This window comes from Microtus oregoni, unplaced genomic scaffold (assembly GCF_018167655.1).
Source record: "Microtus oregoni isolate MIOR12 unplaced genomic scaffold, Mior012 000015F_ref0000493, whole genome shotgun sequence".
Lineage (NCBI taxonomy): Eukaryota > Metazoa > Chordata > Mammalia > Rodentia > Cricetidae > Microtus > Microtus oregoni.
This window is the reverse complement of record NW_024543074.1, coordinates 38,885,403-38,913,115: the sequence shown is the minus strand read 5'-3', so window position 1 is coordinate 38,913,115 and position 27,713 is coordinate 38,885,403. Positions and strand designations below refer to the sequence as shown.

Here is a 27,713-nt window from a genome sequence, read left to right as displayed (position 1 = left end):
CGCCCCGCCCCGCGGCCGCGGCTGCGGACGCTATAAGAGGGCGGCGGTCGCGGCGCGCCCTGCGCGGAGCCCGGAGCGCGATGGTCAGCCGCCGCGGCGCGGCAAGATGCTGGATGGGTCCCTTCTGGCGCGCTGGCTGGCCGCGGCCTTCGGGCTGACGCTGCTGCTCGCCGCGCTGCGCCCTTCGGCCGCCTACTTCGGGTAGGTGCCCGCGGCGGGCGGCCGCGCGAGGGCGGGCAAGGGCGGCGGGGCCGGACGGGGGCATCGAGTCCGGGGCAGCACCCGCCAGGTGCTCTGCGGGGTGCACGGGTGGCTTGGAGTTGTTAGTTGGCAGCGAGCGCGCCTCTCGGTCCGCAGGTCGTTGCCCGCCGTGCGTCCTAGAGGTAGAGGGGCCGGTGTCCCCGACGGGCTTGCGAGGGGCCGCGGTCCACGGTGACTCCCGAGTCGCCGCCGCCGCCTTAGGCCGCGGTATTCCTGCCAAAAGGCTGGAGCCTCCCTGGCCCCTGCCCACTACCCCCCTTCTCTCCTGGAAAAGTTAATTTAACAACAACAAAAAAACACGTACAAAATCCAGATGTTCCTTGCACTGAGCCCCAAAGGGGAGGAAAAAAAACCCTCCAAGCTGGAGAAATTTATTTTTCTTGCGCTTTCTTCTGGCTCCCGCCCGAGCCCGGCTCCGACCTCGGCCCTCGGGAATACGTCTGGGAGACCTGGCCCGGGGGGTGATCGCCGCCGCTGTCCCGCAGGGTTGCCGCCTGTACTCGCTTGTCTCTGCGCTAGCAGTTTTGCCGCGTTGTTGGGCGTGTTTCTTCGCCTTTAGTTCCTTTCGTCCCTCCCCTTCTACTCCTTTCCCAGGTCTGGGATGCCTGAACCCAGCGATCTTTAAAGGGATACCCTCTGCACTTTGAGTTCGCCGAGGTCCTGGGTGGCACCATGAGAGGCAGCGTCCCAGCTTTCTCCGCCCTCCCTGCTTCTCACTCCCGCACTGACCCTCCTGGGAGCCCTGGTTGGCCCCTCAGGTCGCAGCCCTGGTCCTAGGTGCCCTGAACTGCTCTTGGGCCGCCGCCCTTCGCCGGTCACCTGTTCCCTCGCCCCTGGCTGCGGTGCCCGCTCGTAGCTTTGTGGCCGGCAGAGGGCCCCGTTGGTCCAGGAATCTGGCACCCGCCAGGGCAGGGAGAGGCGGCTGGGCCGAGAAGCCCTGCAGGTGTATCCTGTTCTCAAAGAAAATAAAATATTTTCATGGGAAAATTTCCCTTTGTGTTTTTCTTTCTCCTCGTTTCTCCTTGTCTATCCATTTCTTCTGGGTTGTCTTCCAGGGTCAGTTCCATGTCTCGGTTCCCAGGGTCTCTCCCACCCTGGCTTCCCTGGCTTCCACTGTGGATCCAGTCCCTGGGCCTTGGCCTGGCACGCCCCTGCACGCCATCTGTGCAGCCCTAAGCCTCACCCGCGGGCAAGAGGGAGGGCTGAGGATGGCCGTCTGGCCACAGGTCCGCGGTGAGTCACAGCAGCCCATCAGCCAGCTGTGCCTTCTTCTCTTCTGGCCCAGCCGGGCTCCTGACACGCCCTGGGCTTGCATGGGCGGCCACTTGGCTCCTTCTGGGATCTCTTGCTGCTGGCCTTGTGGCTCAGGATTCAGAATTTACAGATGATGGGGTTAGGGTACTGGCTGCACTTCCCCTCATCAGTCTCTCTTTCTCATCCTCTCCTTGTTGTCTCTAGACCTTGTGCCTTGGTGAAGTCTTCTGGCTAGGCTGCTGTGGGGGTCTTGGCACCCTTTGATTCAATGGCAGGGTTTAAGCACAGGGCAGCTGGCTCCCAAGCAGGTAGGGACTGAAGACATCAGTATTGCTATGACTTGGGTCAACCTCTTCCTAGCTCTCTGCCCCAAAGGGCTCCTCAAGGAAAGCAGAGTGCTTTTCTCTGGCAACTGCCATAGAGACCTACTTTCTTGGTTTGGAGGAAGAACTCTAATAGATCAAAGATGAGCAGAGTGGATACCTGTTGAACCAAGAGCCTGGGAGGATGGCTAGCTGACTTGGGCCTCTCTCAAGCTGACTTCTGAGGAGTATGTATAGTGTTGCTTTTTGGATGTTGTTGTTGTATGTATGTATTGTTGGGGTCACAAGGTGTGTCCTAGGCTGTTCTGTGTCCAGGGGGGCCCACCCCTGCCTCAATCAAGGAAGGAGATGAGTCTGGAAACCCTGAAAGGCCTGGCGGCCTGGAGCTGGAGGGGGAGCCTGTGGGTGCGACCGTGAGAATGTGCTGTGCTTCCCAACTAGAGAGGGAGTAGAGAGTAGGGAGAAGGAGTTGGAATCTGGGGCTCTCCTCTCCCTTCCCCCTCTCCAAAGCTCTGCCTGGCACGGAGGCTCCCAGGCAGGAACACGGCTCCAGTTACAGCCCAGGAACCCAGAGAGGAGAGGCTGGCCCGGGGGAGGGTCACGTGGCTACAGGAGCCCTCCCCACCCCCTCCCAGAGCTGCAACCCAACCCTACAGCGCTGGCTGCCCTTCCCTTCTAGAGGCCTCTGGCCACCCTGCTGCTGGACCCCTCCAGGCTGGCCACCAGCCATGGGGAAGGGGCTCCCCTCTCTTCTTCCCTTGGCTCAGTTTTGCATCCCAGTCGGTTGAGCGGATCAGCAGGTGGCAGTTCCAGTAGTTTCTTCCAGAGCTGCTGCCTGCTGCAGGCCTGTGTTCCAGAGGCTGGTCGGAGGTCACATGTGGGTTGGGGACACAGACACAGACCCTCTGGAGGCTTTGCTTCGTTCGCCCTCTACCCCTCTCTGGAAATCGACCGGTTAGAGGCTTGGTGTGAGCCGCAGCGGTCAGGAACAGACCCGGGACTCTGTTTCCCGCTAAACTGCCCTGGCATCTAGAAAGGAGGCCCCAGACTAAGTGGAGGTAGGGATTAAGAGCTCCTGCAGAGGCCTCTGGGAGCTCGGAGACTTTGTAAAGAACTAGGAAGGTGCGTTATAAGCCTTAAGACTCGCTTCATTTCTCTGTTCTGGCCATGTGTGTCGATTTCTCCTAGGGAATGCCTGTATGTCCCCTTCTGAAAGGCACCCTCACTTGGGATCACTAGGGACTCTTTGGGGCTGTGTGGGATCAGAGCCTACGAAGGCCCTCTTTTTGTTATTGAATATAACTCACATCCCTAGAAACTCCTCAGCTCAGTGGTTTGGGGTATATTCACAAAACTGTCAGCCGTCACCACTGTCTAATTCCAGAACATTTTCCTCACCCCAGAAACCTCATACCCGCTCAGCAGTCACTCCCCGCTCCCCTCCCTCCAGCCCCTGGCAACCACTAATCTTTCTGTCTCCATGGATTTTCCTACTCTGGACTCCTTGTAGAAGTGGGACCATGCGTTCCGTGGCCTTTTGTGTCTGGCTTCTTTCATCCGGTGTCGTGTTTTTGGAGGCTCATCCATGTTGTAGCATGAATCAATGTTTCACTTCTTTTTATGGCCGAATTGATTATACAACAGTTAAAAAAGCAAACTTGTTTGTCAGTTGATGGCTCTTTGGGTCATTTCCACCATTTGGTTATTTCTAGTGATGTCGCTGTGACTATGGATGTACCCCCCCCCCAACATATCTGTGTTTTCAGTTCTTGGGAAGTTCCTATCTAGAAGTGGAATTGCCAGGTCCTCAGGCAATTCTGCTTTACACTTCTTGAGGAACTGCCAAAATGTTTTCCCAAGTAGTTACAATATTTTATATCCCTCCCATAAAAGTACAGGGGTCCAGTTTCTCCATGTCATCACCGCACACATTCTGATTTTTTCATTGTTTTTTTTTTTAATTCTAGCCATCCCAGCGGGTGTGAAGCGTGTCTCCTTGTGGCTTTGATGGCTGATGACACTGGTTGCCTTTTGTAGGCTTCATGTTTGGTTGGCTGGGTTTTTGTTGTGTTTTTTTTTTCTTTCTTCTTTTTTTTTTTTTTTAGACGGGGTCTCTTCATTATTTAGCCCTGGCTGTCCTCGAACTCACTAACTAGTATAAACCAGGCTGGCTTCCAACTCAGAGAGATCTGCCTGACTGTTCTGGAGTGCTGAAATTAAAGGGATTAAGGGCCATGGCTTTTGCAGGCTTCTTTGCATCCCTCCTTTGGAGAACCATCTGTTCAGTTCTTTTGCCCTTTTAAAAGTTGGGTTATTTGGTTTGTTGTTGTACATGAGAGCTCTTTACATATTCTGGATCTCTCCTAGATAGAGAAGTTTTATTTTTTGACTGGAGAGCAAATGGGTTCTTTCATCCCATACACAGAGGTGGTGGCAATCCTTACCTGCCGTTCTTGTGCCTGCCCCGGCCTGACTGTAAGGGTGAAGGCGGCATCCTTTATTCAGAGGAATTCTGGGTGTTCAGGAAACTAGAAGAGAAAGATCCCCTCAGGTCAGAAGGGCAGGAGCCTGGAGCCTGGATGGGAGTACCCTGTGGCCATCTGCCCAAACCTGATGGCTGTTTGGACTAGAGGCACCCAGTAGCTCCTAGAGTCAGGGAAGGCTGGGAAGGGTTCCAGACAGGATGCTGGGCCTGAGAGCGCAGACTCCCCGAGCTATATGGAGCCTTCACTGTGTGTGCTGAGGCGAGAAAGAGGTTACAAAGAAGCCAGGAGTCTGGGTCCAGCCAGGAGCCAAGTAGGCATGAATTGAGGAATCCATGGAGGCTTAGGGGCAGATTGGAAGGTCAGGCCTAGGTCAGGGTTGGCAGTTGTACTTGGGGTCAGGTGTATCCACGGAGCTGCTGGGCTCAGAACACTCCAGGATGCTCACAGGTCTTTGGAAGGTCAGCAAAGTGTGGCACCCAGGCAGTGGGGCTTTGCAGGGCAGCAATGGGAGCAGAGAGGCTGGCCTTGGAGGCCTCTGCCAAGGGGCTCTGTGGGTGAGACCTTTTGGCAGAGGATTAGGAGGAACCAAGAGGTGGATGAGGAGAGAAGAGCTCCCTGTGGCCTGCTGAGGTGGAGGTGGAACCAGCATTCCTTTGCAGCTCCCTGAACAACACCCTGCGCCCCCCCACAAGTGGCCAGCTGAAGTTGGAGTTGCCTGGCTTCCCAGCTAGGCTGTGTGGCAGTTGTGGCATTAGCCCCAGGTGGGAGCTGGTTATCTTCATTCTGCCTTAGCAACCCCTTACACCCTCCCACTCCAGTTCCCCGTGAGTCTCCCATCTGCATGTTCCTGGAATTGGGGGCAAGTTTTGCCTTGGACACCCTCACACTGGTCGAGCTCAGACCCTCGGACTAGTGTGTGCAGTGTCCCTTGTGTGTCTTGAGGGAATGGGAAATGGTGTTCAGCAGCAATGTGGTGGGATTTAAGGTGAGGCCAGCCCGGGGCCACCTGGCCCCCCTCAGCTGTGTGAGCAGATGTCCTACTCACAGCCGGCAGCCGTCTGGATGGGGAGACAGCTGGCCTAATCTTACTCCTGTCCTCACCATACGCTCTGCCTCCTGCCTTTGTGGCTCGGGGTGCCTGTCCTGGCAGGACCTGGTAGGTGCCGGGCAGCATTTAGGTGGCCTAAGGCCCCAGGCACCTTCTGCCTGAGCCTTTGCCTCTCTGCCAACTCCCAGGTTTGGCCATCATGGGTAAGGTGTGCAGGTAATTTGTACCCTAAGAAAGAATGTACAAGGATAGATTCCTCCCGGGGAGGCCCTGAACCCTGGAGTGTGATGAGCTGATAAGGGGTAGGTGGAGGCGGGGTAGCCAAGCCCGCCTGGCTCCTTGCTGGAAAGACGACACCTGTTGACAGGCTCCCTGCACTTGCCCTCTGAGTCCAGCCTGCCGGGCACCCGCTGCCTTTGTGTATTGTGCCGTGTGGCGGGTGCCCTGCTGGTGCCCGGCTGGCTGCAGCAGGCTCTGGGCAAGGCACAGTTGTCTGTGTAGTCAGGGAAGCTTCTGGCATGAACCTTAGGTGCCTGTAGATGAAGCCAGGCCCCCTGAAGCACATAAGTGAACTGTTTGGGGGAGGGGGAGATTCTTGCTAGGAAATTGGGGTGAAATCAGCTTTTGCCCAGCTTACTGTTTCCATGACAGACCAGATACGTTGCTCTTTGCCTGATTCAACTCATAGGAGGGTCTCCTATGAGTCTCTTCTTAGCTGTTCACTGTATCCCCTAGGTTCTAAGGTCAGTGGAGGACCCTCTGTTCCCCTGGGGGTGTCTGCCTTTCTTATTGATCTCATAGTCTAGCCTGGTCTCCTACCCTGACTGGAGTCCTGACTTCACCTACTAGATGCGTCTTAGAAGAGGTGTGGCTGCCCGCTGCAAGCTCATGGCTCCCCAGCTGGCATGCCACCCTACCTTCTGGCATGTCTGAGGTCATTATGAGGAAGTGGCCTGGGCATGTGGATGAACACTCATGGGCAGCCATGCTCTGTGAGGCCAGCTGGGAAAATCAGAACGTACACCTATGGCTGACTGCCCCCATGGCAGGTGTCAGGGGATAGGCTCACTATCCTCGCCGATCTGGGTGGCTGCAGACTGCCCTACCCCTGTGACCCACAGGCCTGGCCCCTCTGGCAAGGTCCCTGCTGGCCCTATGCCCCTGCCCACAGGAGGAAACCCAGCTGCCCAACTGGCAGCCTAAGTACCTTGGGTCAGGCAGCCGGACGAGGAGATGGAAAAGGCAAGCCGCAAGTTCTGCGTTTGTTTTTCATCTCAATACCTGAGGTTGGAGCAGCTAGGGGAAGTGGGCTGGAGGTCTGGCCCAGGACAAGATGCTTGCTAGGAGCTCCCAGAGCCTGAGGATATTGGAGCCATCTGCATCCTGGCAGATGGGGATATGGAGATGGGAGCACCCTAGTCACAAGGCTGGGAAGCTAGGGGTATAGAGCTCCAGGGAGAACTGCTGTGTAAGGTCATGGCTGCTGAGGGGCGCACAGATCTCCTGCTTTCATTGCCTAAGGCCTATGGCTGGCCTTTCTGAAGGCTGTTGCTGGCCACAGAGGTAGCTGTTCTGGGAAGTTCTGCTCCTATCTTCTTCCCAGGGGTCCAGCACAGCACTGGGGCCCCACAACATGTTTGCCTGTGATGGATGGGGTCTGCTGGACAGCACCTTGGATCCCGGGGTGGTAGCTGGATGGTGCTTGCCTACCCCACAGTCCCCAGGAGCTTGGCTCCTCCAGGGCAGTGGGCAGTGAGGGAGGGAGACTGGATGGTTGCCCATTTGCAGCCTTCGACCAGTGTCTCTGTGGAAAACATCTCTGGCCTTGTCCTGGGCGCATTGCCACCGCCAGGGACTTGGAGGAACTCGGGCTGGAAGCTGGGCTGCGGGAGGGCGGAGGGTTAATCTCAGTTCCGTCTCTCAGTGCTGGAATTTGTTTTGATTTTGTTTCACACAGAAATTAAATGCTGTCTGGCGGAGCTGAGGTTTCCTCGGCTGGGCGCTGTGGCTTCTGGAACTGTACCCTTGGCTCCCTCCACCCTGGCCCAGGAGAGAGCTGGTTCCCTGGCAGGGTGGCCCAGGGGTGGCCTGGCTTGTTGGTGGGATGGAGGACTGTAGGAGCAACTCTGGGGCTTGCTGTCATAAGGGGGACTGCCCATCTGTCTGCCCTGCTCCTGTTTGAGGGAACAGCTTGGGCTTCAGAATTGAGATACACTTCTGTCTTGGGCTATCCTCAGCTCTTGATCACCAGCTCGTGCTCCACGGAGGCTCCTAGGCCCTTCAGCTATCACAGCCTCAGGCCCGTCCAGGACTCAGGAGCAGTCACTGACTATGAGCTCTCTAAAGAGCTAAAAGGGTCTCTCCGCTAAGTTCCTGCAAATCAGTGAGGGGCGGGTTCTTGGTAGCCCACCTCTTAGCACCCTCGGGGATCAACAGTCTTACATGGGTTCTACTCCGTGGGACTTTGTGGGTTGGAATGGCAGTTTTGTCTCATGTGGTTCAGGGTGCTACAGACGTCTTCCTTCTTTCAAGCTGGTCTTATATCTTATATGGCTGCCGCTTGAATGATGGAGAAGGCACGAAAGCCAGGTTGGGATGGCTTGGGTTACTGGGGTTGTGTGGGCATCCCCTGGAGACCATGTTGGACTTCTTGCCAAGGAAGAAATCTTAAGTCAGGTCTGTTTGTGGCTAGGTTGGGAGCTGCTGTTGGATCCCGGTCTTATCTGGCTTCTCCTTCTAGACAGTGCGTCTTGGCCACACATTACTTTAGCCTCTGTCCTTCAGGGTCCTGCCTGTGTATGGAGTGAACACACTGACCGGCGCCCATCAAAATGAGAACATCTGTGGGCACAAGTACCTTAGTTGCAGCACCTGAGATGGACCACATCTTGTTGAAACCAGTTGAAGCTGGATTTGTGTGTGTGTGTGTGTGTGTGTGTGTGTGTGTACATGTATGCCTGTGGGCATGTGTAAAAGTGCATGAACGAGTGTGTTTCTTTGTGAATGCGTTTGTGATGTGTGTGTCTTGGTATGTGTACGAGTGCACCTGTATGCATGTTTTTGTAGGGTCGCCCGTGTATATTAGTGTGTATGTGCATATATATGTATGAGGATGGTTAATGTCGAAACTATCAAAGGCCAATAAGATGAAGCCCATAGATATAGACCCAGAAAGATTAAACAGTGTTGGCTTAGAGCCTCTCACAGGAGAAAGGACAGCCCAGGCCAGTGCCTGCTACAGCAGGGAACACTCAGTGCAGACTTCCCAACAAGCACAAGGGCCCCGAAGCTTGTAGGACACCTGATGATGACCTGAGTCTCCAGCACAGCCCAGGGTCCAGCCTTGCTTGGACTTAACTTATTCTGAGCTTGAGACTATCATGGCTACAGCAACCTGACTACCTGACATGGGAAACATTTCTGTGGGCTGTTGTTGGATTCCAGTCTGTACAAGTGACTACACACCAGCGTGGTGTGTTAATGCAGCAAGAATTTGTTTTCTGTCTGTTCTGGAGACTAGAGGTCTGAATTCAAGATATTGGCTCTTCCCGAAGGCGCCTGTGCAAGTCCTTCCTGTCTCCTCCGGGGACCCTCACTGTTTTCTTATGTGTAGGTGCACGCATACATGTGAGTGTGCATGTAGAGGCCATGTCCACACCAGATGCCTTCCTCCACACTGTGTTTTGAGACAGGATCTCCTGCTGAACCTGAAGCTCGTCGGTTAAGCTAGATTGGCCATCGGGACCTAGGGACTCACCTAGCTCGGCCACACCACCTGAGCACTGGCATTGCAGATGCATGCCACCATGCCGGGCCTTCACAGGGTGCTGCAGTTTTGAACTTAGGTCCTCATGCTTGTACAGCAAGCCTTGGACCCACTGAGTCATCTCTCTAGCACTGCTTACAAGGACGCCCTCTGCTCATTTCGGGGGCCTGGACTTCAGGACTCTGACCTTCATGATAGCTGCAGATTCCAGATGGCTCCTTGAGGCTCTGGGTTGATGTCTGTCTTGTGGGGTCACCATTTACCCCCATCTTCATGTTTTATACTTCATCTCACATTGTTCATGTCAAAGACAGCAACCAGCACACAGCCAGGGTAACCAGGCACGCGCGGAAAGGCAGCCACAGCCACACCAGGCTCTAGAGCACCGCACTCTTGCTTGCTGTGCTTTAAGTAGAGGGTGGGGGAATTGCGATGAAAGCAGATAGGCTAGGAATCTCTGTACAAAGAGAACCCACAAAAAAACTGACCCAGCAGTTTGGAAACACCAAACAACCAGGGGGGAAAGTGCCAGTGACAGATGGATTGAGAAGCAGATTCAAAACAGCTGAAGGGAATTAGCACGCTGGGAGCCGGTCAGAAGAAATTACCCAGAGCTGGTGGAGAGGCAGACAGATGTGGGACAGGGGCGCTACCTCCCTGCTGGGAAGGTCCAGAGCAGAGGAGAGAGCTGAGCCGGACAGGGCTGGTGTTCTGAGGGAAAATAAAGCCATGCAGAAGAAACAGTGGATGGGTAAAACCCAGACAGAGAAGAAGAGTGAATTTCACAGGATTTTATTCAATTAGGGCACATCTGTGAATACTGAGGACAGTTGTGGAAGAGCCAGAGAGAACAAGGCACACATGACATGATGTTCATGGGAGCCAAGGGGCTGACACTCACATTGGCGGCTCTCCCACCCCATCCCTAGAAGTACAGAGAGAATGGCCTCTGTGAAGTGGCAGGGGAGACAATGCTGACTGGAGCCCGATGTTTCCTTGGCCCTGAGCTGTACGTAAAGTACATAATAGTACATCCTTGGTGGCAAGGATGTGAACAGGTGACCTACACTTGCATTGGGCTTGAATGAGTTACAACCTTCGGGGTATTAACTACTAAACTGCAAATGAAAAGAGGGGAAGTTGTGGGGGAGTCCCTAAAATGAATAAAGAGAAGGTTTAAAGCAGACAGGTGTGGTTCACACCTGGATGAAAGAAAGCAGCAAGCCAAAACCGTGACCTTCTTAGGGTTAGCACTCCACGGTTAGGCTGAGCAAACAGCAAGTGAGCAGGCACAGTGTGACGAAGGTTCCTAGTGAGACACTCATCAAAACATGAGGATGTGGGAGTTGAGAGCATGAGTGGAAACACACCAACTCGGGCACAGACAGCGGGGGGAATCTAGAGAGACAAAAATCGGACCAGTCTATCAGGCATAGCCTTGAATTGTGAGGCACAGTCTGTGTGAAAACCCAAGACTGTGACTTGGCCCTGTATAGCTGTCTGAACTGGTGATGCGGGCTCTGTAGGATGAACTCAGATTATGAGTTGGATTCGGCTTCTGACTCAGGCTCTGTATTGGTCCATGGTGCTGTGACGTGGTCTCTGCGTGGCCTGCTGGGGCTGGAGATGAAGCTGCAGGTTAGCCATGACTAGAATGGTGACCGTTGATGCCTTCTGTGCTTGGGTTTGAGGTGGAGTGAGGCTTGGAAGCACTGAGCGGAAGTCCGTCAAGAGGAGTGAGAACCTTTTAAGCAAAGACAAAGGCAGTCGTGGGAAGACAACTGGCCGTGGTAGAGTTGCATTCCTGGAGGCAGAGTGTGGCCGTGGCTGCCCCCGGATGAAGGGCCAGGAGAACTCAGAAACCCTGTCTGATGATGTAAGGTGGCGCAGCTGCTTTGGAGAACACGCTGACAGTTCCTGGAAGGTCCCTGGCCCAGCAATTCCATCCCAGGGACACACCCACGAGCAACAAAACAGGTCTGCAGGATCTCTAAAAGGCAGGAACAATCCCAGTGCCCATCCATCAGTGAATAAACAAGCAGCATGTCCTTCCACACAAGGGAATGTTTCCTACTAAAGTAAAGGACTCTCGATATTCTTTATCGTGGGTGAGCCAGGAGAACGTGACCGAGTGAAATAAACCAGCCACAAAGGACAGCCGTGTTCTGGCTCCATTCATGTGAAGTACTCAGTCGGGGAAGTGCTTCCTGTGCAAGCACAGGGCCCTGGATCCCCTAGGACCTGCGTAAAAATACAGGCATGAAGGTGTGTGTGTGTGTGTGTGTGTGTGTGTGTGTGTGTGTGTGTGTACCTCTTACCCCAAGGTTAGAGACACAGACTGGAAGGCTCCTAGGGCTTGCTGGCTAGGCATCCTGCCCTCCTTGGCAATCTCTAGATTCAGTGAGAGACCCTGTCTTAAAACATAAGGTAGAGGGCTGGCAAGATGGCTCACCAGGTAAGGGTGCTGGCTGCCAAACCTGGTGGACTGAGTTTGAACCCCAAGACCCACATAGTGGAAGGAAGAAACCAACTTCTGCGAGTTGTCCTCTGACCTCCACACATGCTCCGTGGCACACAGACACCACCACCACCCTACACAAAGAAATTAAAATTTTTAATGTTTTTATTTTATGTCTATGCTGTTTTGTCTGCATGTGTATATGTGTCCCACGTACATAAAAGTATCCATGGAGGCTAGAAGAGGGAGTCAGATCCTCTGAAACTGGAGCTACAGACAGTTGTGAGCTGCCATGCAGGTGCTGGGAACTAAGCCTGGGTTATGTGTAAGAACAATAAGTCCTTTTAACTACTGAGCCATCTCTCCAGCCCCTGAATAAATAAATGTTTATCCAAGTAAATGTTTCTGTTTGTTTGCTCGTTTGTTTATTTTGAGATAGGATTTAACACTGTAGCCTTGGCTGTCCTAGAACTAGACCTAAAAATCGTCCAGGCTGGCCTCGAACTCAGGGATCTGCCAGCCTCTTGTTTCCCAAACCCTGGAATTAAAGGTGTGCACCACCACACTCAGTTATGGAGGAAGTCCTGAATTTGATGCTATTATTACACGTATCTGTAAATGATACATTAACAGTCCTTAAGTGTGTGGATTTAGTGGGAGGTGGTTTATATCCCAGTGTGAGTGTGACAGGTGACAAGAGAAGAGGTGGCAAAGTGGTGTGCGAACTCTTCCAAAGAATTGGCTCAAACCGATCTTAAATTCTTCCATCGGATGTCAGCTCTTCCAGGGCATATCAACAGAAGGTTCACTAAGAACTGAGACTCAACAGAAAGAGCATGGAAGAGAAGGGCACACAGGTGAGGCCCCCAGGCAGAGTCTAGTCATGCAGAAGTTCTCTGGGCTTTGCTTCAGAATAAAGGCACCGCCAAAGCTGTGGCCTTCTGTTCCTCCCCTCTGCAGATAAGGGGGGTGTTCACTCCCCAAAAGATGCAAGCAACTCTTGATTATGCGTGGCTTTCACTGACGAGTCTGGAAGGAGACCCAGAGAGCTGTTCCACTCTGTTCAATGTGTCTGGTCCCGTTACGAATGGTGTGATGTCAAGAGCTGGCCTTTGATGTTCCGGAGTGACACAGACTGTCTGGTTCAGCCTCGTAGACACTGGGAAGATGCTAGCTGCCTCATTTCCTTCATGAAGTGGTCCAAAGTCTGGGCACATGTGTGGGTACCTGTCCCAGCTCTTGCCTCTCTGTTCTCTAATGTCTTTGGGGTCATTCTTGTGTCAGGTTGGCTGCATCTGGATGACAGATTTGTGATGTTGATTTGACTGTATTTCTGTCAGTTCTTAGAGGGCTTGGCTGTATGTTTTTATACCTGCTGCAGGGGCCCAGATCAACTCTTAGCTAGCCAAAGACCACAATGATACAGGCTGGGAGGCTGAGTGTGGGATACAGTCAGCTGATGCCGTGACACTATGCGGAGGGCTCTCACTGCTATATGGAAGCAAAGGGAAAAAAGTGGCATTGGGGTGGAAAAGATATCCTTGCACAGTTAGTGGGAGCATAAAATAGTTAAACCATTCCTGAGGAAATTAAAAATAGAACCAGCTCTCTCCCTTCTGGAGGTCTCAAGGCAGTGAACTCACTCTGTTCAAGAGCCTGTCTTCCTACATGCTCTATGAGGGCGGGCACTGTCCAGCTTCTGTTCTGTGCTGACCTCACTGGCTCTGCAAAGACTGCTCCAATAGTCACCCTGCAGTAGATAGGTCTCGAGCTTCCTCCTCCTTCTTCATCGAGATTTTGTATCTTTTTACCAACTTCCTGCCCAGCACACCTGGTAACCACTGTCAACTATTCTGTATTGAGCTTTCTCTCCTTGCTCTTCTGAGTACACTTGTCTTTCTGTACTTGACTAACTCCACTAACATATGATCTTCAGTTTCTAAACGAATGCCATAAATAAACATAAATGACATCAATGACATGATCTCCTGCGTGATGCGGGTGTGCTGTGCTCTTGCTGTCTGTGGAGAAGTTGATGGACACCAAGGATGCTTCCATTTGTCCGTTCTTGTGACAGTGCAGTAAGCAGAGATGTAGGTGTCTTCGACGTAGTGAGTCCATTTCCTTTAGATGTATGCCCAGTAGGGTAGCTGGAGCGGTGGTTTGAATGAGCATAACCCTTAGGCTCATATGTTTGAATATTCAGTCCACACTTGGAACTGTTTGGGGAGGATTAGGAGCCATGGCCTTGTTGCAAGTGGGTGTAATCACTGGGCTTGGAAGCTTCAGAACCCCATGCTGTTTCCAGTTACTGCTCTGTCTCGTGGTTGTGTCTCAGCCTCAGCTACTTCTCCAACACCATGCCTGTCTGCCTGCTGCTATGCTCCCTGCCATTAATGATCATGGAGTCATTCTCTGGAACTGTGAGCCGCCAATAAACTCTATAAATTGCCTTGGTCATGGTGTTTTATCATAGCCCTGTAAGAGTAACAAAGACAGGATCTTAGGATAGTACTAGTTTGGTTTTTGTCTTTAGGGACCTCCCTGCTTTCTTTCACAATGGCTGTACTAATTTCCGTCCTTCCCAGTGGTTCTTATTGAGGTTTTGATTGACATTTCCCTAATCATGAGGAGCAAGGAATGTTTTCCTTGTATGAGGTCTGTTTTGGAGTCATCTCCTTGGCTAGTTGCTGTTGTTGTTTTTGTTTTTTGTTTTTTTTATGTGTACTGGTGTTTTGCCTGCAAGTGTGCTTGTGGACTGTGACCATACAGCACCCACAGAGGCCTGAAGAGAGCATTGGGTTCCTAGAGATGAGTTACAGACAGCTGTTAGCTGCCATGTGGATGCTGGGAAATGAACCCAGGTCATCCGGAGGAGCAGAGTGCTCTCAATCACTGAACCATCTCTTCAACCCACCTTGGATAGTTTTCAAGGGGTTATTTCTTGCTACTGAATTGGACATTAGCTCCTTAAAGTGTTTCCTCCTGCTCTGCTGGTGTCTCTTTCCCTGTGGATTGCTTCCTTGTCCTGTAGAAGCATCGTGCCTTGATACGGTCCTGTTTTCTGTTGTTACTTCCATTTGGTGTGCTTATAGGGCCATGTGAAGACAACAAACAAAACTACCAAGATTAGTCCATTTCCCTTGTATTTTTAGTAGTTCGTTTAGACTAGGATTTAGGTAATTGTAATTCACTTTTGGTCTTCGTCATCTTCTAGGTTCATTTATTTTATTTTATGTGTATGAGTGTTTTTGTCTGCATGAGGGTATGTATACCACACACATGTCTAGTGCCCATGGAGGTCAGAGGAGGGTGTCAGATCCCCTGGATTTATGGATGATTGTAAGTCACCATATGCATTCTGGGAATTGAAACCCAGTCCTCTGCAAGAGTAACAAGTGCTCTAAACCATTGAACCGTCTCTTCTGAGACAGGGTCTCTGTCACTCAGACAGGCCTCAGTTTCACTTTGTAGCCAAGGGTGACCTTGAGTTCTGATCCTCCTGCCTCCACTGCCCAAGTGCTGGAATTACAGATGTGTGCTCTCATGCCCGATCTATAGAACCCATGGGCTTGTATGCCAGACAGGCACTCTGCCAGTGAAGCTGCAACCTCTGCCCCCTGTGTAACTCACTGTAATTGGTGTGTGTGTGTGTGTGTGTGTGTGTGTGTGTGTGTGTGTCTGTCTGTCTGTCTGTCTGATCAGAATGAGGGACCTATGTGTAGACAGATACAGAATCATAGACAGACATGGTATGTATGGACTTTAGTTACCAGAAAGACCATGTAGAAAGAGAAACCCACACCCCTGCCTGGAAAGATGTGTGTGCCCAGCTGGGTGACTGTGCTGAGCTGTGCAGCTGGCTCTGTCTGCCATGTTAGGCCAGACACCACTAGGGCTGGGCGGCAGCTGCATTGAGCCTGGCAGCAGGTGCTCTGTGTGTGGCAGGCAGCTGGTCCGGTGGGTAGGGCCTATGCCATGCCAGGACAGGATACAGGGGATGCTGTCTGGGCTCCAGGGCCACAACCTCTGGGTAGACAGCCATAGAGGCAGGCACTTGCCACGTGTTTGCAAAAAAGCCATCTTTGCTCAGGGATGCACACAGCTGTGCAGGAAAGAATGTGCTCCCCCTCCCCAGGTGGCCTGTCCTGAGTGTTTCCCTCTGTCTCCAAGCCCGTCTGCAGGCTGCTGGGCATGCCATCTGTGGGGCATTGGGTGGGCTCCGTGTTGGCACAGGGCTGCTGCTCACACCAGGGCACAGTGGATGAAGCAGATCCAGCCCTTCCCTACTTCCTTCTTGCACACTCTTCCAGCACTGCATTCTGTCGCATGTGAGGGCCATGCGGCACAGTGACTTAATATCTTAATATCTTATGTCCCGAGAAACCTATGGCATGTTATTAGTCCAAAATGCATGGAATGTACCCACCCTGCCAGCATCCCAGCTCAGGCCAGCACACACTGGAGCCTAGCTTAGTGGGTCAGAATCAACACCAAGTCTGTTTCATCGTAAGCTGACCTCCTATGTCACTTCTGAGCATTGGTGTTCCTCTTAGGATCCTGGGGCCAGCTGCAAGGAGCTTTGTGCCACACAGTGCACAGGAAAAGCAGAAAGCAAATCCACAGTACCATCTTTCCTGGATTCCTGTCACTTTTGTGCCATTGTAAAGTCAAACTTTTCTAAGTGGGGACCTTGTCTTGGTTAGGGCTACTATTGCTGTGGTGGAACATCATGACCAAAGCAATTTGGGAAGAAGAGGGCTTATTAGGCTTATTTCTCATCACCGTGTATCAGGAAGTCAGGACAGGAACTCAGACAGCAGGACCCTGGAGGCAGGAGCTGGTGCAGAGGCCATGGAAGGGTGCTGCTTACTGGCTTGCTCCCCATGGCTTGCTCAGACTGCTTTCTTATAGAACCCAGGACCCCAGCCCAGGGGTGGCCCCACCCACAATGGGCTGGCCCTCCCCCATCAATCACTAATTGAGAAAATGCTCTACAGGCTTGCCTATAGTTGATCTTATGGAGGCATTTTCTCAGCTGAGGTCCCTCCTCTCCAGCGAGCCTAGCTTGTGTCAAGTTGACATAAAACTGGCCAGCACAGACCTTCTGGAGCTCAAATCTCTCCTTACCTCTCTTCTTCTTTTCTCTTCTCTTCTCTTCTCTTCTCTTCTCATCTCCTTTCCCTCTTTCTGTTTTTCTGTCTGGGTCATGTTTCTTGGCCCAGGATGACATCGAACTCGTAAAACTCCTCCCTCAGCCTCCTAAGTGGTTGGGATATTTGGGATCTGCCTGTGCCATCATGTGTTGGCTTTTTTTTTTTCAGTGAAGATGAGCACCTGTGATCTAAGAGCAGTTGTAGTTTATTTTTTTAAAGTGTTTGTGTGTTGGGGGTGGGGAGCACGCATGTGTGCCACAGAATGCGTGTGGGTGTCTCATGACAACTTTCAGGAATTGGTTTTCTCCCTCCACCATGTGGGTTCTGGTATCAGACTTAGGCTGGCAGGCTTGGCAGCAAGCGCCTTAACCTGCTGAGCCATCTCATTGACCCCTGCACCAGTCCTCTCTTGTGAAATTTTTTTTGACAAGTTCTTTCTGTGTAGCACTGGCTATCCTGGAACTTGATCTGTAGACCAGGCTAGCCTTGAACTCACAGAGATTTGCCTGCCTCTGCCTATTGGGTGCTAGGAATAAAAGCGTGTGCCACCACTGCCCAACTATTTTCATTATTTTTCAACTAATACATAAAAAAAAATTGTGTCGACTAAGGGGGAGTCAGTGATGCTTTCATATTGCAGGTGCTGTTTGGTTTTGAAGACTAAGCAGTCTACTAAAATACCTTAGTTCTTCCATTTTCAAAATCTTTCTAGCTTTTTGGGACACAGTGCATTACTGCCATCTATTATGTTGGTGATGTTTGCATCCCAGTGTCTGAAATACCCAACAGAAACAACTGAAGGGAGGGTGTGTTCAGGCTCACTGTGTCAGAGGGTTTCAGTCCGTTGTGGTGGGTGAGGCGTGGTGAAACAGTGTGGCCCAGGCTGTTTACCTCACTCTGAGCCAGGAGGCCAAGGATGTGAGCCTTGCTACCCAAGGCCACCCCTACGGCCTACATCAACCAGCTGTGCCACACTTCCTGGAGCTGCGGAAGGAACCCAAAACAGTGCCGCCTGCGGGAGACCAAAGCATGAGCCCAGGGCATTTTACACACGGAGCATAATGCAGTCACTCTCAGAGAGTGCTGCACTAGGACCTCTTCTGTCTGCTTTCTGTGATTATCCACACATGTGCACACACGCACACATGTGCGCGCGCACACACACACACACACACACACACACACACACACACAGTCATAGAGTTAGGTTTATTCTGGGATATAAGTTGCAAACAGCTTTCAAGATTGTCTGCTGTCCTTTTATTTCTGGGCCCTTTGCAACACCCCAAAAGTTTTTAGTTCTTTTAGGTATTCAGATACATCCACCCCTTACACCCACACTCAGTCTCAGGGAAGGACACACTTCATCTTAGTGATCTTATGACCCTTTATCTTTTCTTCCAGCGCTCACGTGGGCTATTTTTGCGATCGATGCTGGTCTCCTAGCAACCTTGCCCTGACTAGGTGGTCCCCGCCTCCTTCCAAGCCCTCTCACCAGACACTACAAGCCCCCAAATCCTAGCCCTGTTTCTGTGCCCCTGAATGTTGTCATTCTGATGACATGCCTTCCAGATATCTGCACTGAGTCCATCAGAGTAAAAAAAAGGGTTCTGAGAGAAAGTCAGCCCCAGCAGGACAGTAGAGGGGCAGGCTGGCCCAGACAGGGACCCTGGTCTCTTCAAGTCCCTGTTTACATGGTGGAATTCAGGGGCACCCTGTCTTCAGTCCCCTCAGGCAGAGCATGAATTGATGCTGTCTGACCATGTCCAGGCTCTCCAGGCATCGGGATACTACACAATCTCTTTCAGCATTCGTTCCTATCCCTTTTTTCCTTTCTGTTTTTGCTTCTGTTCGTTGTTCCCCTCTACCTGTCTAAAAGCTAGTTCTCCACATAACCCTTAGGTGCCGCTAACAGTGAAGGTTTGGGGCTTGCTTCTCCAGGGGCCAGTGTGCCCATGGTCCTGAGGCCGAGAGACTACCATAGTCAGATCATTTGGCTCTCAGACAGGCTTCAGGGAGTCAGGGAGAAGAAGGGAGTCCAGGACACTGCTGGCTGGTAATAGCACAGGGGAGGAGGGCAGTATGGACATAGCCTGGGGTCCTGGCCCCTTTCCCACCATAGTCCTGCGTTTCCACTCGAGTCCTACACTGCTGTGCTCTCAAGAGAGTGACTGGGGACTGGTCTTTCTCCGTCAATGCTGGAGTCAACCGGAACTGTCGGGACAACTGCAAAGCTGTTAGAGGCCATGCCTAGGCACCAGGAGGGCCTTGGGTTCCACGGGGGTCCCTTAGGCATTCTGTAGGGGACAGGGCAGTGCTGATAGGTGTGAGAGCAGGCAGCTTCAGGGAAGGTCTCTATGCACTACCTGATTGGCTGAGTTTACTGGTTCCTCTGTTCCTGGGAAGACAGCCCAGACAGTCCTCCCACACTGTGACGGATACTCACTCTCTCCTCTCTCTCCCTAGACTAACAGGCAGTGAACCCCTGACTATCCTCCCCCTGACGCTGGAGGCTGAGGCTGCAGCCCAAGCACATTACAAGGCCTGTGACAGGCTGAAGCTGGAGCGCAAGCAGCGTCGCATGTGCCGCAGGGACCCGGGTGTAGCCGAGACGCTGGTGGAGGCCGTGAGCATGAGTGCCCTGGAGTGCCAGTACCAGTTCCGCTTTGAGCGCTGGAACTGCACCCTGGAGGGCCGCTACCGAGCCAGCCTGCTCAAGCGAGGTAAGCTCTCGCTGGCTCCCCTTCAGCCATACCCTCCAATCTCTCCCTGGCACGGGTGTGCAGGTGGCACCTTACCATCAGCTTTGACGGAAAGCCTCGGGCCTCGGGCAAATCCTCCTCCTTGCCCCTTCTTCCACTGGGCACGGGAGCTCATGGGAGTCTCTTCATAAAAACTGGAGACCTGAGGGAATAGGGGTTAATTCAGTGGTAGAGTACTTGCCTGTATATGTAGATGATAGATGATTGATAATAAATAGATGATATATAGACATGGTAGGTAATAGGAAATATACAAATAAATGATTGGTAGGTAGATGACAGAAGATAGGTAGGTGGATGGATGGATGGATGGATGGATGGACAAAAGATGATACACAGATTAGTAGAGACCTAAGGTCTAAGGCTGGATTTGTCAAGGACCCCAGGAACAGGCCAAGACTTTGGGGACCTGGTTGAGATCCGTGACCACCAGGCTAGAGGTACCACAGTAAGCACTGAAGCCTTACCCACTCCCTAACCTGTCCTACACTACTGAAACCTCGGCATTTCTCTCCAGGTGCCCACCAAAGGCACATGCCCCAACTCCTAACCTAGCTAGCACGCATGTAAAACTGGGCTGTGGGTTGCAAAGCTGCCGTGCCTGCCTGTTCACTGGGCTTCACTAACTCAACTGCTGTCCCCAGGCTTCAAGGAGACTGCCTTCCTCTATGCCATCTCCTCTGCGGGCCTGACACACGCACTGGCCAAGGCGTGCAGCGCAGGGCGCATGGAACGCTGTACCTGTGACGAGGCCCCTGACCTGGAAAACCGTGAGGCCTGGCAGTGGGGTGGCTGTGGAGACAACCTCAAGTACAGCAGCAAGTTTGTCAAGGAGTTCCTGGGCCGGCGCTCTAGCAAGGATCTGCGAGCCCGAGTGGACTTCCACAACAACCTCGTGGGTGTGAAGGCAAGCTGGGTGGGGCGCAGGGCAGGATGGGGGCATTGTCAGGTCTGAGAGGAGCTGGGCCTCAGTGAGCATTTTAGCGTCAGGCACTAAGTAGACCTACATAGGGCAGGTGAAAGCGGCTGAGTCCAGGGAGGCTGGGCATGGAGTGGATGAAGAGCCGGTGACTAGCTGGGGGAGTGTAGTGGGAGTGGGTGGGGCCCAAGAAGAAGAGGGGCTGGGAGGGGGCAGGAGCTGGCTCTTGTAGTTGTGCAGTTCCAGCCAGGCAGGGTCCTGGAATCCTGCTGAGCTACGGGACAGATGGGGTCACTGGTCATGGAGGTGCCTCGTGGTGGTCGAGGGAAGGGTCTTCTTCACTCTCTGCTCCTGTTCCTGGGATTGTCTCTCTGGACAGGCTGCCCCAGAAGCTGGTGGTTTGTATCCTACCGGCTAAAGTGACTTACAGAGTCACCACAGAAGTAGAAGGTAGCCACAGTCTAGTAGATGGGAGGTTCCAAGGAAGAGCTAAGGGTACAGGACCATTTGCCCAGGGTGCCCAGTAATGTGTGTAGCCAAGACTCTGTTCTGAAAGATGGAGACCCAACTCTGAAAACAGGCAAAAGGGGGATTTTAGTAGCTCTCTAGAAGGCCTTTGGGGAGCATGGCCAAACTCTGGAGTTGCTTGGCCTCTTGAATGTCTTGGATATCACGGCCCTGAAGCTCCTGGTTTACCTTTGCTGAATGGGAACAAGAGTTCACCCCAAGCACCCCCACCTCATCTTTGAATGACCCAAATGTTAAACTCTAGCCTGCGCTTGGGAAAACAGGGTCCATACCCTCCTCGGGAGCTGGGGGCCTTTCCTCCTCCCCTTGCCTGGCTCTGCATCTCCAGTCTAAGGAGGACAGCAAGGTAATTAGAGCCCGTCCTGCCCTGAGCTCCTTGTTATTGAGTAATCGGAGTTCTGAATCCCCCACTTATTAAAGGATTGGCCTGCCTCCTTTGCAGCCAGGGCCTTCTCAGGGCTAGGCTAGTGGGGAGGGAAGCCCGGGAGGGCAGATTCAATCTTCAAGGCCGAGCTGTTCTTTTCTTTCCTGCCGGACCCTCCCTCCCCACCTTACCCTTTTGAGCTATTAATGAAAAGTCAGAATGTGTGAACGTGCTCCCTCAGCTTACTGCTCCCAGGCAGCCGCGCTTTAATTAAATCTGCCCTGCTTTTTCAGGAAAGCGTGCTTAAGTGGGACTCTGGTTGCCTGGCAGGAGAGTGAGGAAGTAGCTCCATTTCTTAATCCCTCTCCAATGGACGCTCCTGGGGGCCAGCTTGGGAGCTCAGCTTTGGCTTAGGGTCCACCTAGGAAGAGGTTCTCCCCTCCCTGACATTCTTCTGCCCCACAACTCTCTGAGATTTGAAACAGCATTTGGAAGGACCCTGGGCATGAGAGGCCAGGCAGAAGATCCTTCAGGCAGAGCCCTGAGAAGGGAAAGGCCTAGCCAGGGTTCCCTGGCAGCTTACCCAGACCTGGAATTTTGGTGTTCAGCCATGCCTGCTCCTACCTATGGCCATGGGGCACAGGGTGCAGCCTCTCCTGGGAAGTCAGCCCTGGAAGTTCTCCTAGGAGCAGCATTTCCTTAAGAAGTTACCTTTCGTGAAGCATACTTTCCCCCCTTCCTGTGCATCCGCATCCACCCCTCATAGGCTGACCCTCAAGGGGGTAGGGCTTGAGTTTGTATGTCCTCGTGGAGCTGGGTACTGAGGAGGGTTGTGGTCAGCCTAGACAGCCCCAAGGGAACCTTGTCTTCACCGGCCCAATGAGCCACTGCTAAGATCAGAAGTAGGAGTCCCTGGCAAGGCTGGAATTATTGATGGCAGGGCAGGGATGGTTATAAGGTTAGCCAGGAAGTGTCTCAAAGGGGTGTGGGCCAGCCTGTGCTCATAGAGGCGTAGAGGTCCGTCCTGGAAGTCAAGGCACTGGCCTTAAGGCCTCTGTCTCCTGGCAGTCCTGACTGGAGGGGAAAGAGCCAGCCTGTGATCCTAGCTGCTGGGCTTCCTGTGTGCTGCACAGTGCTGACCCCTGCTGGCCAGGGGTTGCACGGTGGGCAATAAAGGTAGGCAGAGGTTGGGGCCTCTCTGATGTTTCTGGGCCTTCCTGGCAAGCTCCTCATGCTTCCACTCCCCACTGCAGGTGATAAAGGCTGGAGTAGAGACCACCTGCAAATGCCATGGCGTGTCTGGCTCCTGCACGGTGCGGACCTGTTGGCGGCAGTTGGCGCCCTTCCACGAAGTGGGCAAGCACCTGAAACACAAATATGAGACGGCGCTCAAGGTGGGCAGCACTACCAATGAAGCCACGGGCGAGGCCGGCGCCATCTCCCCACCACGGGGCCGGGCCTCTGGGTCAGGAGGTGGTGACCCACTGCCCCGAACGCCGGAGCTGGTCCACCTGGACGACTCGCCCAGCTTCTGCCTGGCTGGCCGCTTTTCCCCTGGCACTGCAGGCCGCAGGTGCCATCGTGAGAAGAACTGCGAGAGTATCTGTTGCGGCCGTGGCCACAACACCCAGAGCCGTGTGGTAACGAGGCCCTGCCAATGCCAGGTGCGCTGGTGCTGCTACGTGGAGTGCAGGCAGTGTACACAGAGGGAGGAAGTCTACACCTGCAAGGGCTGACCTCAGGCCCTGTGGCCCTGCCACGAGGGGCATGGGCTTTGTACACAGCACCAGAAGAATTCTCCACCCGCAGGAGCTGACCCTGGCCTCTGCCAGCCTTTCCGCAGGGGCTGTAGTCACTGCACACAGTGCACAGGATCTTAACCTGCAGAGAGTGAGCCCTGCAGGGCCAACCTATCCTGCTGCGTGGGGCACAGGTGTCACAAACAACACAGAAGGTCTGCAAGGAAGGAGAGGTGCCCCTAGCACACTTGGGCCCTGGTATGCCGACAGCTGGTTGGCTGTCTTCCTTCTCAAAGGCCCAGAGGGCGGGGCTGGCCCCTGTCTGGCCTCCTCAACCCTTTTGCTTATGCCTTGGGCCCGAGCTTCCTCCCCTTGACACGAGAGCGTTGCAGTAATGCTTTCTCAGTTGCCTCCGTCCCTGACACACCAGTCCCTAGAGTACAGCCCTTGTCAGGGACCAGTGTGTCGACTGCCCCCTCCCTGCCTCTTGGCTTTTCCTCTGAGGCTTGGAGGGCAGGTGCACCGTCATAATCACATGGCTGCCCTTCTGGGCCAGCAGCCTGGTGCCAGCACTGTCTTCAGAGAGCCAAACCACTAGGAGAGGGCAGCCACTCCGTCTCCAGGGCCCAGCCTCTGGCCCTCTGACCCTGAGCACTTCCTTGGAGTATCAGAGACTTTTAAATTATTATTATTTAACTAATATAGTAATTATTATTTTCTCTATCCCCTTGCCTCCTAATCTGTGGCTCTTTCCTCTGACCTGTCTCAGGCCCAATCAAGCCAGTCTGGGAAGCCCCGCCTTCCGTCCCTCTGTACTGTCCCTGCTTGCTCTAGTTTGAAACCACTAAACCAGTGTCATGTTTGGAAAGAAATGAAGCAATGGGCCTAACCATGGCCCTCAGGGCTTTTGGGAACCTACCCCCATCCTACCTTACCTGGGGTTCAGAGGCTCTTGGTGTGGTTCTGTACCCTGCAGGTGTAGTGACCAGGTTGCTGGATATGGATTGTGAGGTCTTGGGTGCTGGAGGCATGGGCGTGGTGACAGAGGCAGGATTAGCTTTTCGAATGTCCATCTCAGGAAGCCACGCTTGCTCTGTGTCACCAAGGGAGGTATGGAGGGACAGACACACTTGCTGTCACCAGGTCTTGCTGATGTCTACACTGAGCTGGTGTTGGGTGTGCATGCATGGGTTGTGTGAGAATGTGAGTGTATGTACTCTGACCTGTCGTGGCCAGCATCCAGTTGGCCTGTGCCCTCTGCAATATGGTGACTCCCTGGCTCCCAGGAAGCCCAGCTTTAGGTTTGTGTGGGAATCCCGTGGCTACGTGGGCTAGAGTGTGGGCAGTGAGGCAGGAACTACTGAGGAAGGGGTGGCTCCCCTGGAGCTCCAGGGGTCCAGAATGCCCAAGCCTGGGGTGGTGGTAAGACTGTGTCTTAAAAGGAAAACTATTTATGTGGATGAGGGCCTCTGGTCCCTCTTGGATGTGTAAATAGCAAAGTTTATTCTCCTGTGGTTTATGATAGCCCACCGATGAATGCCACGTTCCCAGGATGAGAATCTGAGTGGCATACGCAGTGACTGGTGGGTGGGAAGGGCACCCCGCACTTCTCAGAAGTCCGTACCCAGTCACGCTGTCACTACCGTCTGGAGCTTCATCCCTGTTAGCTCCGGAGAAAGGAGCCTGCCAGTTCAGAGGAAGAATATTTTTATTGAATACCACATTTAGCTCTATGTCCTCAATATTCAGAAAAGTATTTTTTAAAACAAGGCAGAATGAAAATGTCTGCCGGCTGGTTTGTTTCTGTATAAATATATACTAGAATGTCTTTCTGGATGAAGCAACTCCCACAGGCCAGAGCCTCTTGGATCTTCTCTTCTGTGGGCAGTCGGGTGAGAAACTGCCCTGCTCCCTCTGGCCACCCAGTGTATGCTGGCTCCGAGGCCTGCTGCCGGCCTCCCTGGCAGGGCGACGGACACACAAGGGAGCGCGGTCTGTGTGTGGAGTCCTGTGCAGCCTGTGATTTCTCTACCTCATCTGTGTGGCGAGTAGGTGTGAACCTGAGTGACTGCAGAGAATGTATTTATTTAACAGCTTTGTGTAACAAAAACAGAAACAAATGGAAACACTAAATAAATGTATTTTAAATTATAGACAACCTGAGTCTGCTGTTTTCATAGAGGTCGTGGGGGAACCTGAGAGGACAGGGAAGAAGAAGATGTGGGAAAGGCCTGGGGGGTGCGGGAAGAGGAGGGAAAAGGAGGCCTGGAGATGGGGAGAAGGGTTCAGACTGAAAGAGAATATGGAAGGAGGAAGAAAAGAAGGAAAAAGTATCTTTCTGTCAGGAGGACCCAGGGTGAAGATACTTGCTAACCGTGAAGGACTGATCACCCTAGTCTGTGTGTCCATCCCAGATGCCAGTCTCTGTCTCCTGTGCTGAGGCTGGGTGGGAATTGAGGCTCTTCAAGGAAGCCTTCTTGTGGCCTAGAAAGGGACCCTCCTAGGTCTATGAACTAGGTCTAAGGGACTATGGAGCATCTACTTGATCAAGATGTTCAGATCTGTAGCCGTGCCTCCAAGATGATGAGGCCCATGCCCATGCTGGCCCTTCACTGAACCTCTGATCACAGACTGAAGCCCACCAGCTGTGTTCCCCTTCAGCTCCTCAGGACCCTGTGACTGACAGACAGCAGGGGTAAAGAGGTCATGGTTCCTTCCTGGGATTTTGGGGAGCTTCATGGGATCATTTTTCTGGGTAGGTATTGTGAGTGCTGGCTGAACCCATCTGTGCAAAGTTGCTGGACAGGCAGGACCAGCCATCAGGTGGGTCTGATCTGTTTCCACTCAGGCATATAGATTGTCCACCCCCAGGGGGTCCTGGTCATTCTCTTGGAGTCTTGGCTGCCAGCTATGTAGGCTATATCATTTATGCATAATGTCCCTTAGGCATCTAGCTATTCTTTCAGGATCGATGAGCATGACCCTGTGAGTGTGAGTATGCCTATGTGTGTATGCCTAGGTCTGTGTGCCCACAGATGTCTATACATGTTCAGAGGGGCCGTATCCATAGATCTGTCTGTATGTGCTTGTGCATGTACACATAGGAGCCATGTCCCATGTCTGTGTCCACATATCTCTGTATCTTGTGACTGCACATGGCACCCATAAGCCTGTCCTTTCATGTACATATGTGTATAGATATGTGTGTGGCACATTGTGTCTGCATGTGTGGCGTGTCTGCATGCATATTTATTTGTGTGCATATGGTTGTAGTAGGGGCACAGTGCAGGCTGTAGCTCACCTCCTAGCCCCTACACAGTCTTTGCCTTGCACAACCGTTCACCACAGTGAGGTTTAGATCCACCTCCATCTTATTTTCTCAGTGCCTGGGCTCCCGTTGGCCACTGAGGCAGAAAGACCTCTCCCGTTGAGTTACTTCCCCAGGTGGACAAGACACCCTTGAATCCTGAAAGGGACTTCATACTCTTGGTTGGAGAAGAGGTTCCCCAGCAATTCTTAGAGGGCAGAGTATCCAACCATGAGTGCTGACCAGTGAGCACAGACAAGGGGTGGATCCCAGGAGATGATTCTTCTATGGTATGGCCCCAGGGTCCTTCATAGGTAGGGACACAGGCCCAGAGCCTGCAGGTGCTAGGGGCCAGCCAGAGACCAACCAGGCAACTCCCTGAGCTGGGACCAGGACCGGGGCAGGCATCTGGCTCTCCTCCCAGCGGGGCTGGCTGGTGTGGGAGATGGCTGGGGGATTAGGTAAGAAGGAGGCACTTAGGTAATGTCTCAGAAAGGCTTGAGTGTGCAGCAGTGGGAAGGTATTGGGTTGGATCCCGTCTTGTCTGTAAGGCTGACTTCAGACACCAAGGATGAAGGTAGAGAGGAGGAGGGACTGAGAGGAAGAAATGAAGGAGGAGGGAAGAGAGAAAGGGAAGATGTAGGAAGGAAGAGAGAGAGAAGGGGGAGAAAGGGAGGAGGGGAGGAGGGGAGGGGGAGGAATAAGATGAGGTAGATAAAGGACAGGCTGGAAGAAGGGAAAGGAGGAGGCTGGACCCTGGAGCCCATATAACCTGCAGTGAGCCTTTGGTTACGCTGGCTGTGTTGAGGAACATGAGGACCCCAGTTCCTGGCCCAGGTTGCTCATGGTAAGCTCCCACAGGATGTCAGGGTGGGGATGTCAGGGTTGGGAGTGCTAACAGTGGAAAATTATGAACAAGTTGAGTTGGGGCTGGGGTCTAGTCTGCCCGTACGTGCACACTCAAGCCCTGTGTGCCCCCGCTCCCAGCTTACTGGAGACTGAGTTGACCTGGTCTGACCTAGGAGAGCCCCTCCATGATCCCTCAGCACACAAGAGAACCTCGAAGAGACTTGCTGCTCACTTTGTGGGACTGGGGCTGGTGTGGAGGCACATGTACAGGGGCTTTCTAGTACCCTGGACCCTGGAGCTGCTTGGAGACTGGCCACACTGGGGCACTGTTCTGCCCTATCCTTCATCCGCTGCCTGCTAGGGATGATGGGGCTCTGTTCCTGGAAGGTTGGAGCTGACCCCAACCTGTTGTCCCAGAGAGATGCTGTCACCCAGGGACAGCAGGTGGAGCTTTAGGGTGCTCCTCAGCCCTGGACAAGATTGGTCTTGCCTC

General features: G+C 53.1%; 1 protein-coding gene across 1 annotated transcript; it reads left to right on the top strand.

The window, feature by feature from the left end:
• The first annotated feature begins 83 nt into the window (after positions 1-83).
• Wnt9a (Wnt family member 9A) lies at positions 84-25,192 on the top strand. Its single transcript, XM_041663918.1, has 4 exons — positions 84-201; positions 19,219-19,475; positions 20,159-20,421; positions 22,579-25,192. Exons 1-4 carry the CDS (start codon positions 107-109, stop codon positions 23,059-23,061), a joined length of 1,098 nt encoding a protein of 365 aa, XP_041519852.1. The 5' UTR covers positions 84-106; the 3' UTR covers positions 23,062-25,192.
• The last annotated feature ends 2,521 nt before the right edge of the window (positions 25,193-27,713 follow it).

Excerpts from the sequence above, each read along its gene's own strand:
- Wnt9a (XM_041663918.1), top strand. The coding sequence starts at position 107 with ATGCTGGATGGGTCCCTTCTGGCGCGCTGGCTGGCCGCGGCCTTCGGG. Across the intron at positions 202-19,218 it reads CCTTCGGCCGCCTACTTCGG|ACTAACAGGCAGTGAACCCC; the intron begins GTAGGTGCCCGC and ends CTCTCTCCCTAG. Across the intron at positions 20,422-22,578 it reads ACAACCTCGTGGGTGTGAAG|GTGATAAAGGCTGGAGTAGA; the intron begins GCAAGCTGGGTG and ends TCCCCACTGCAG.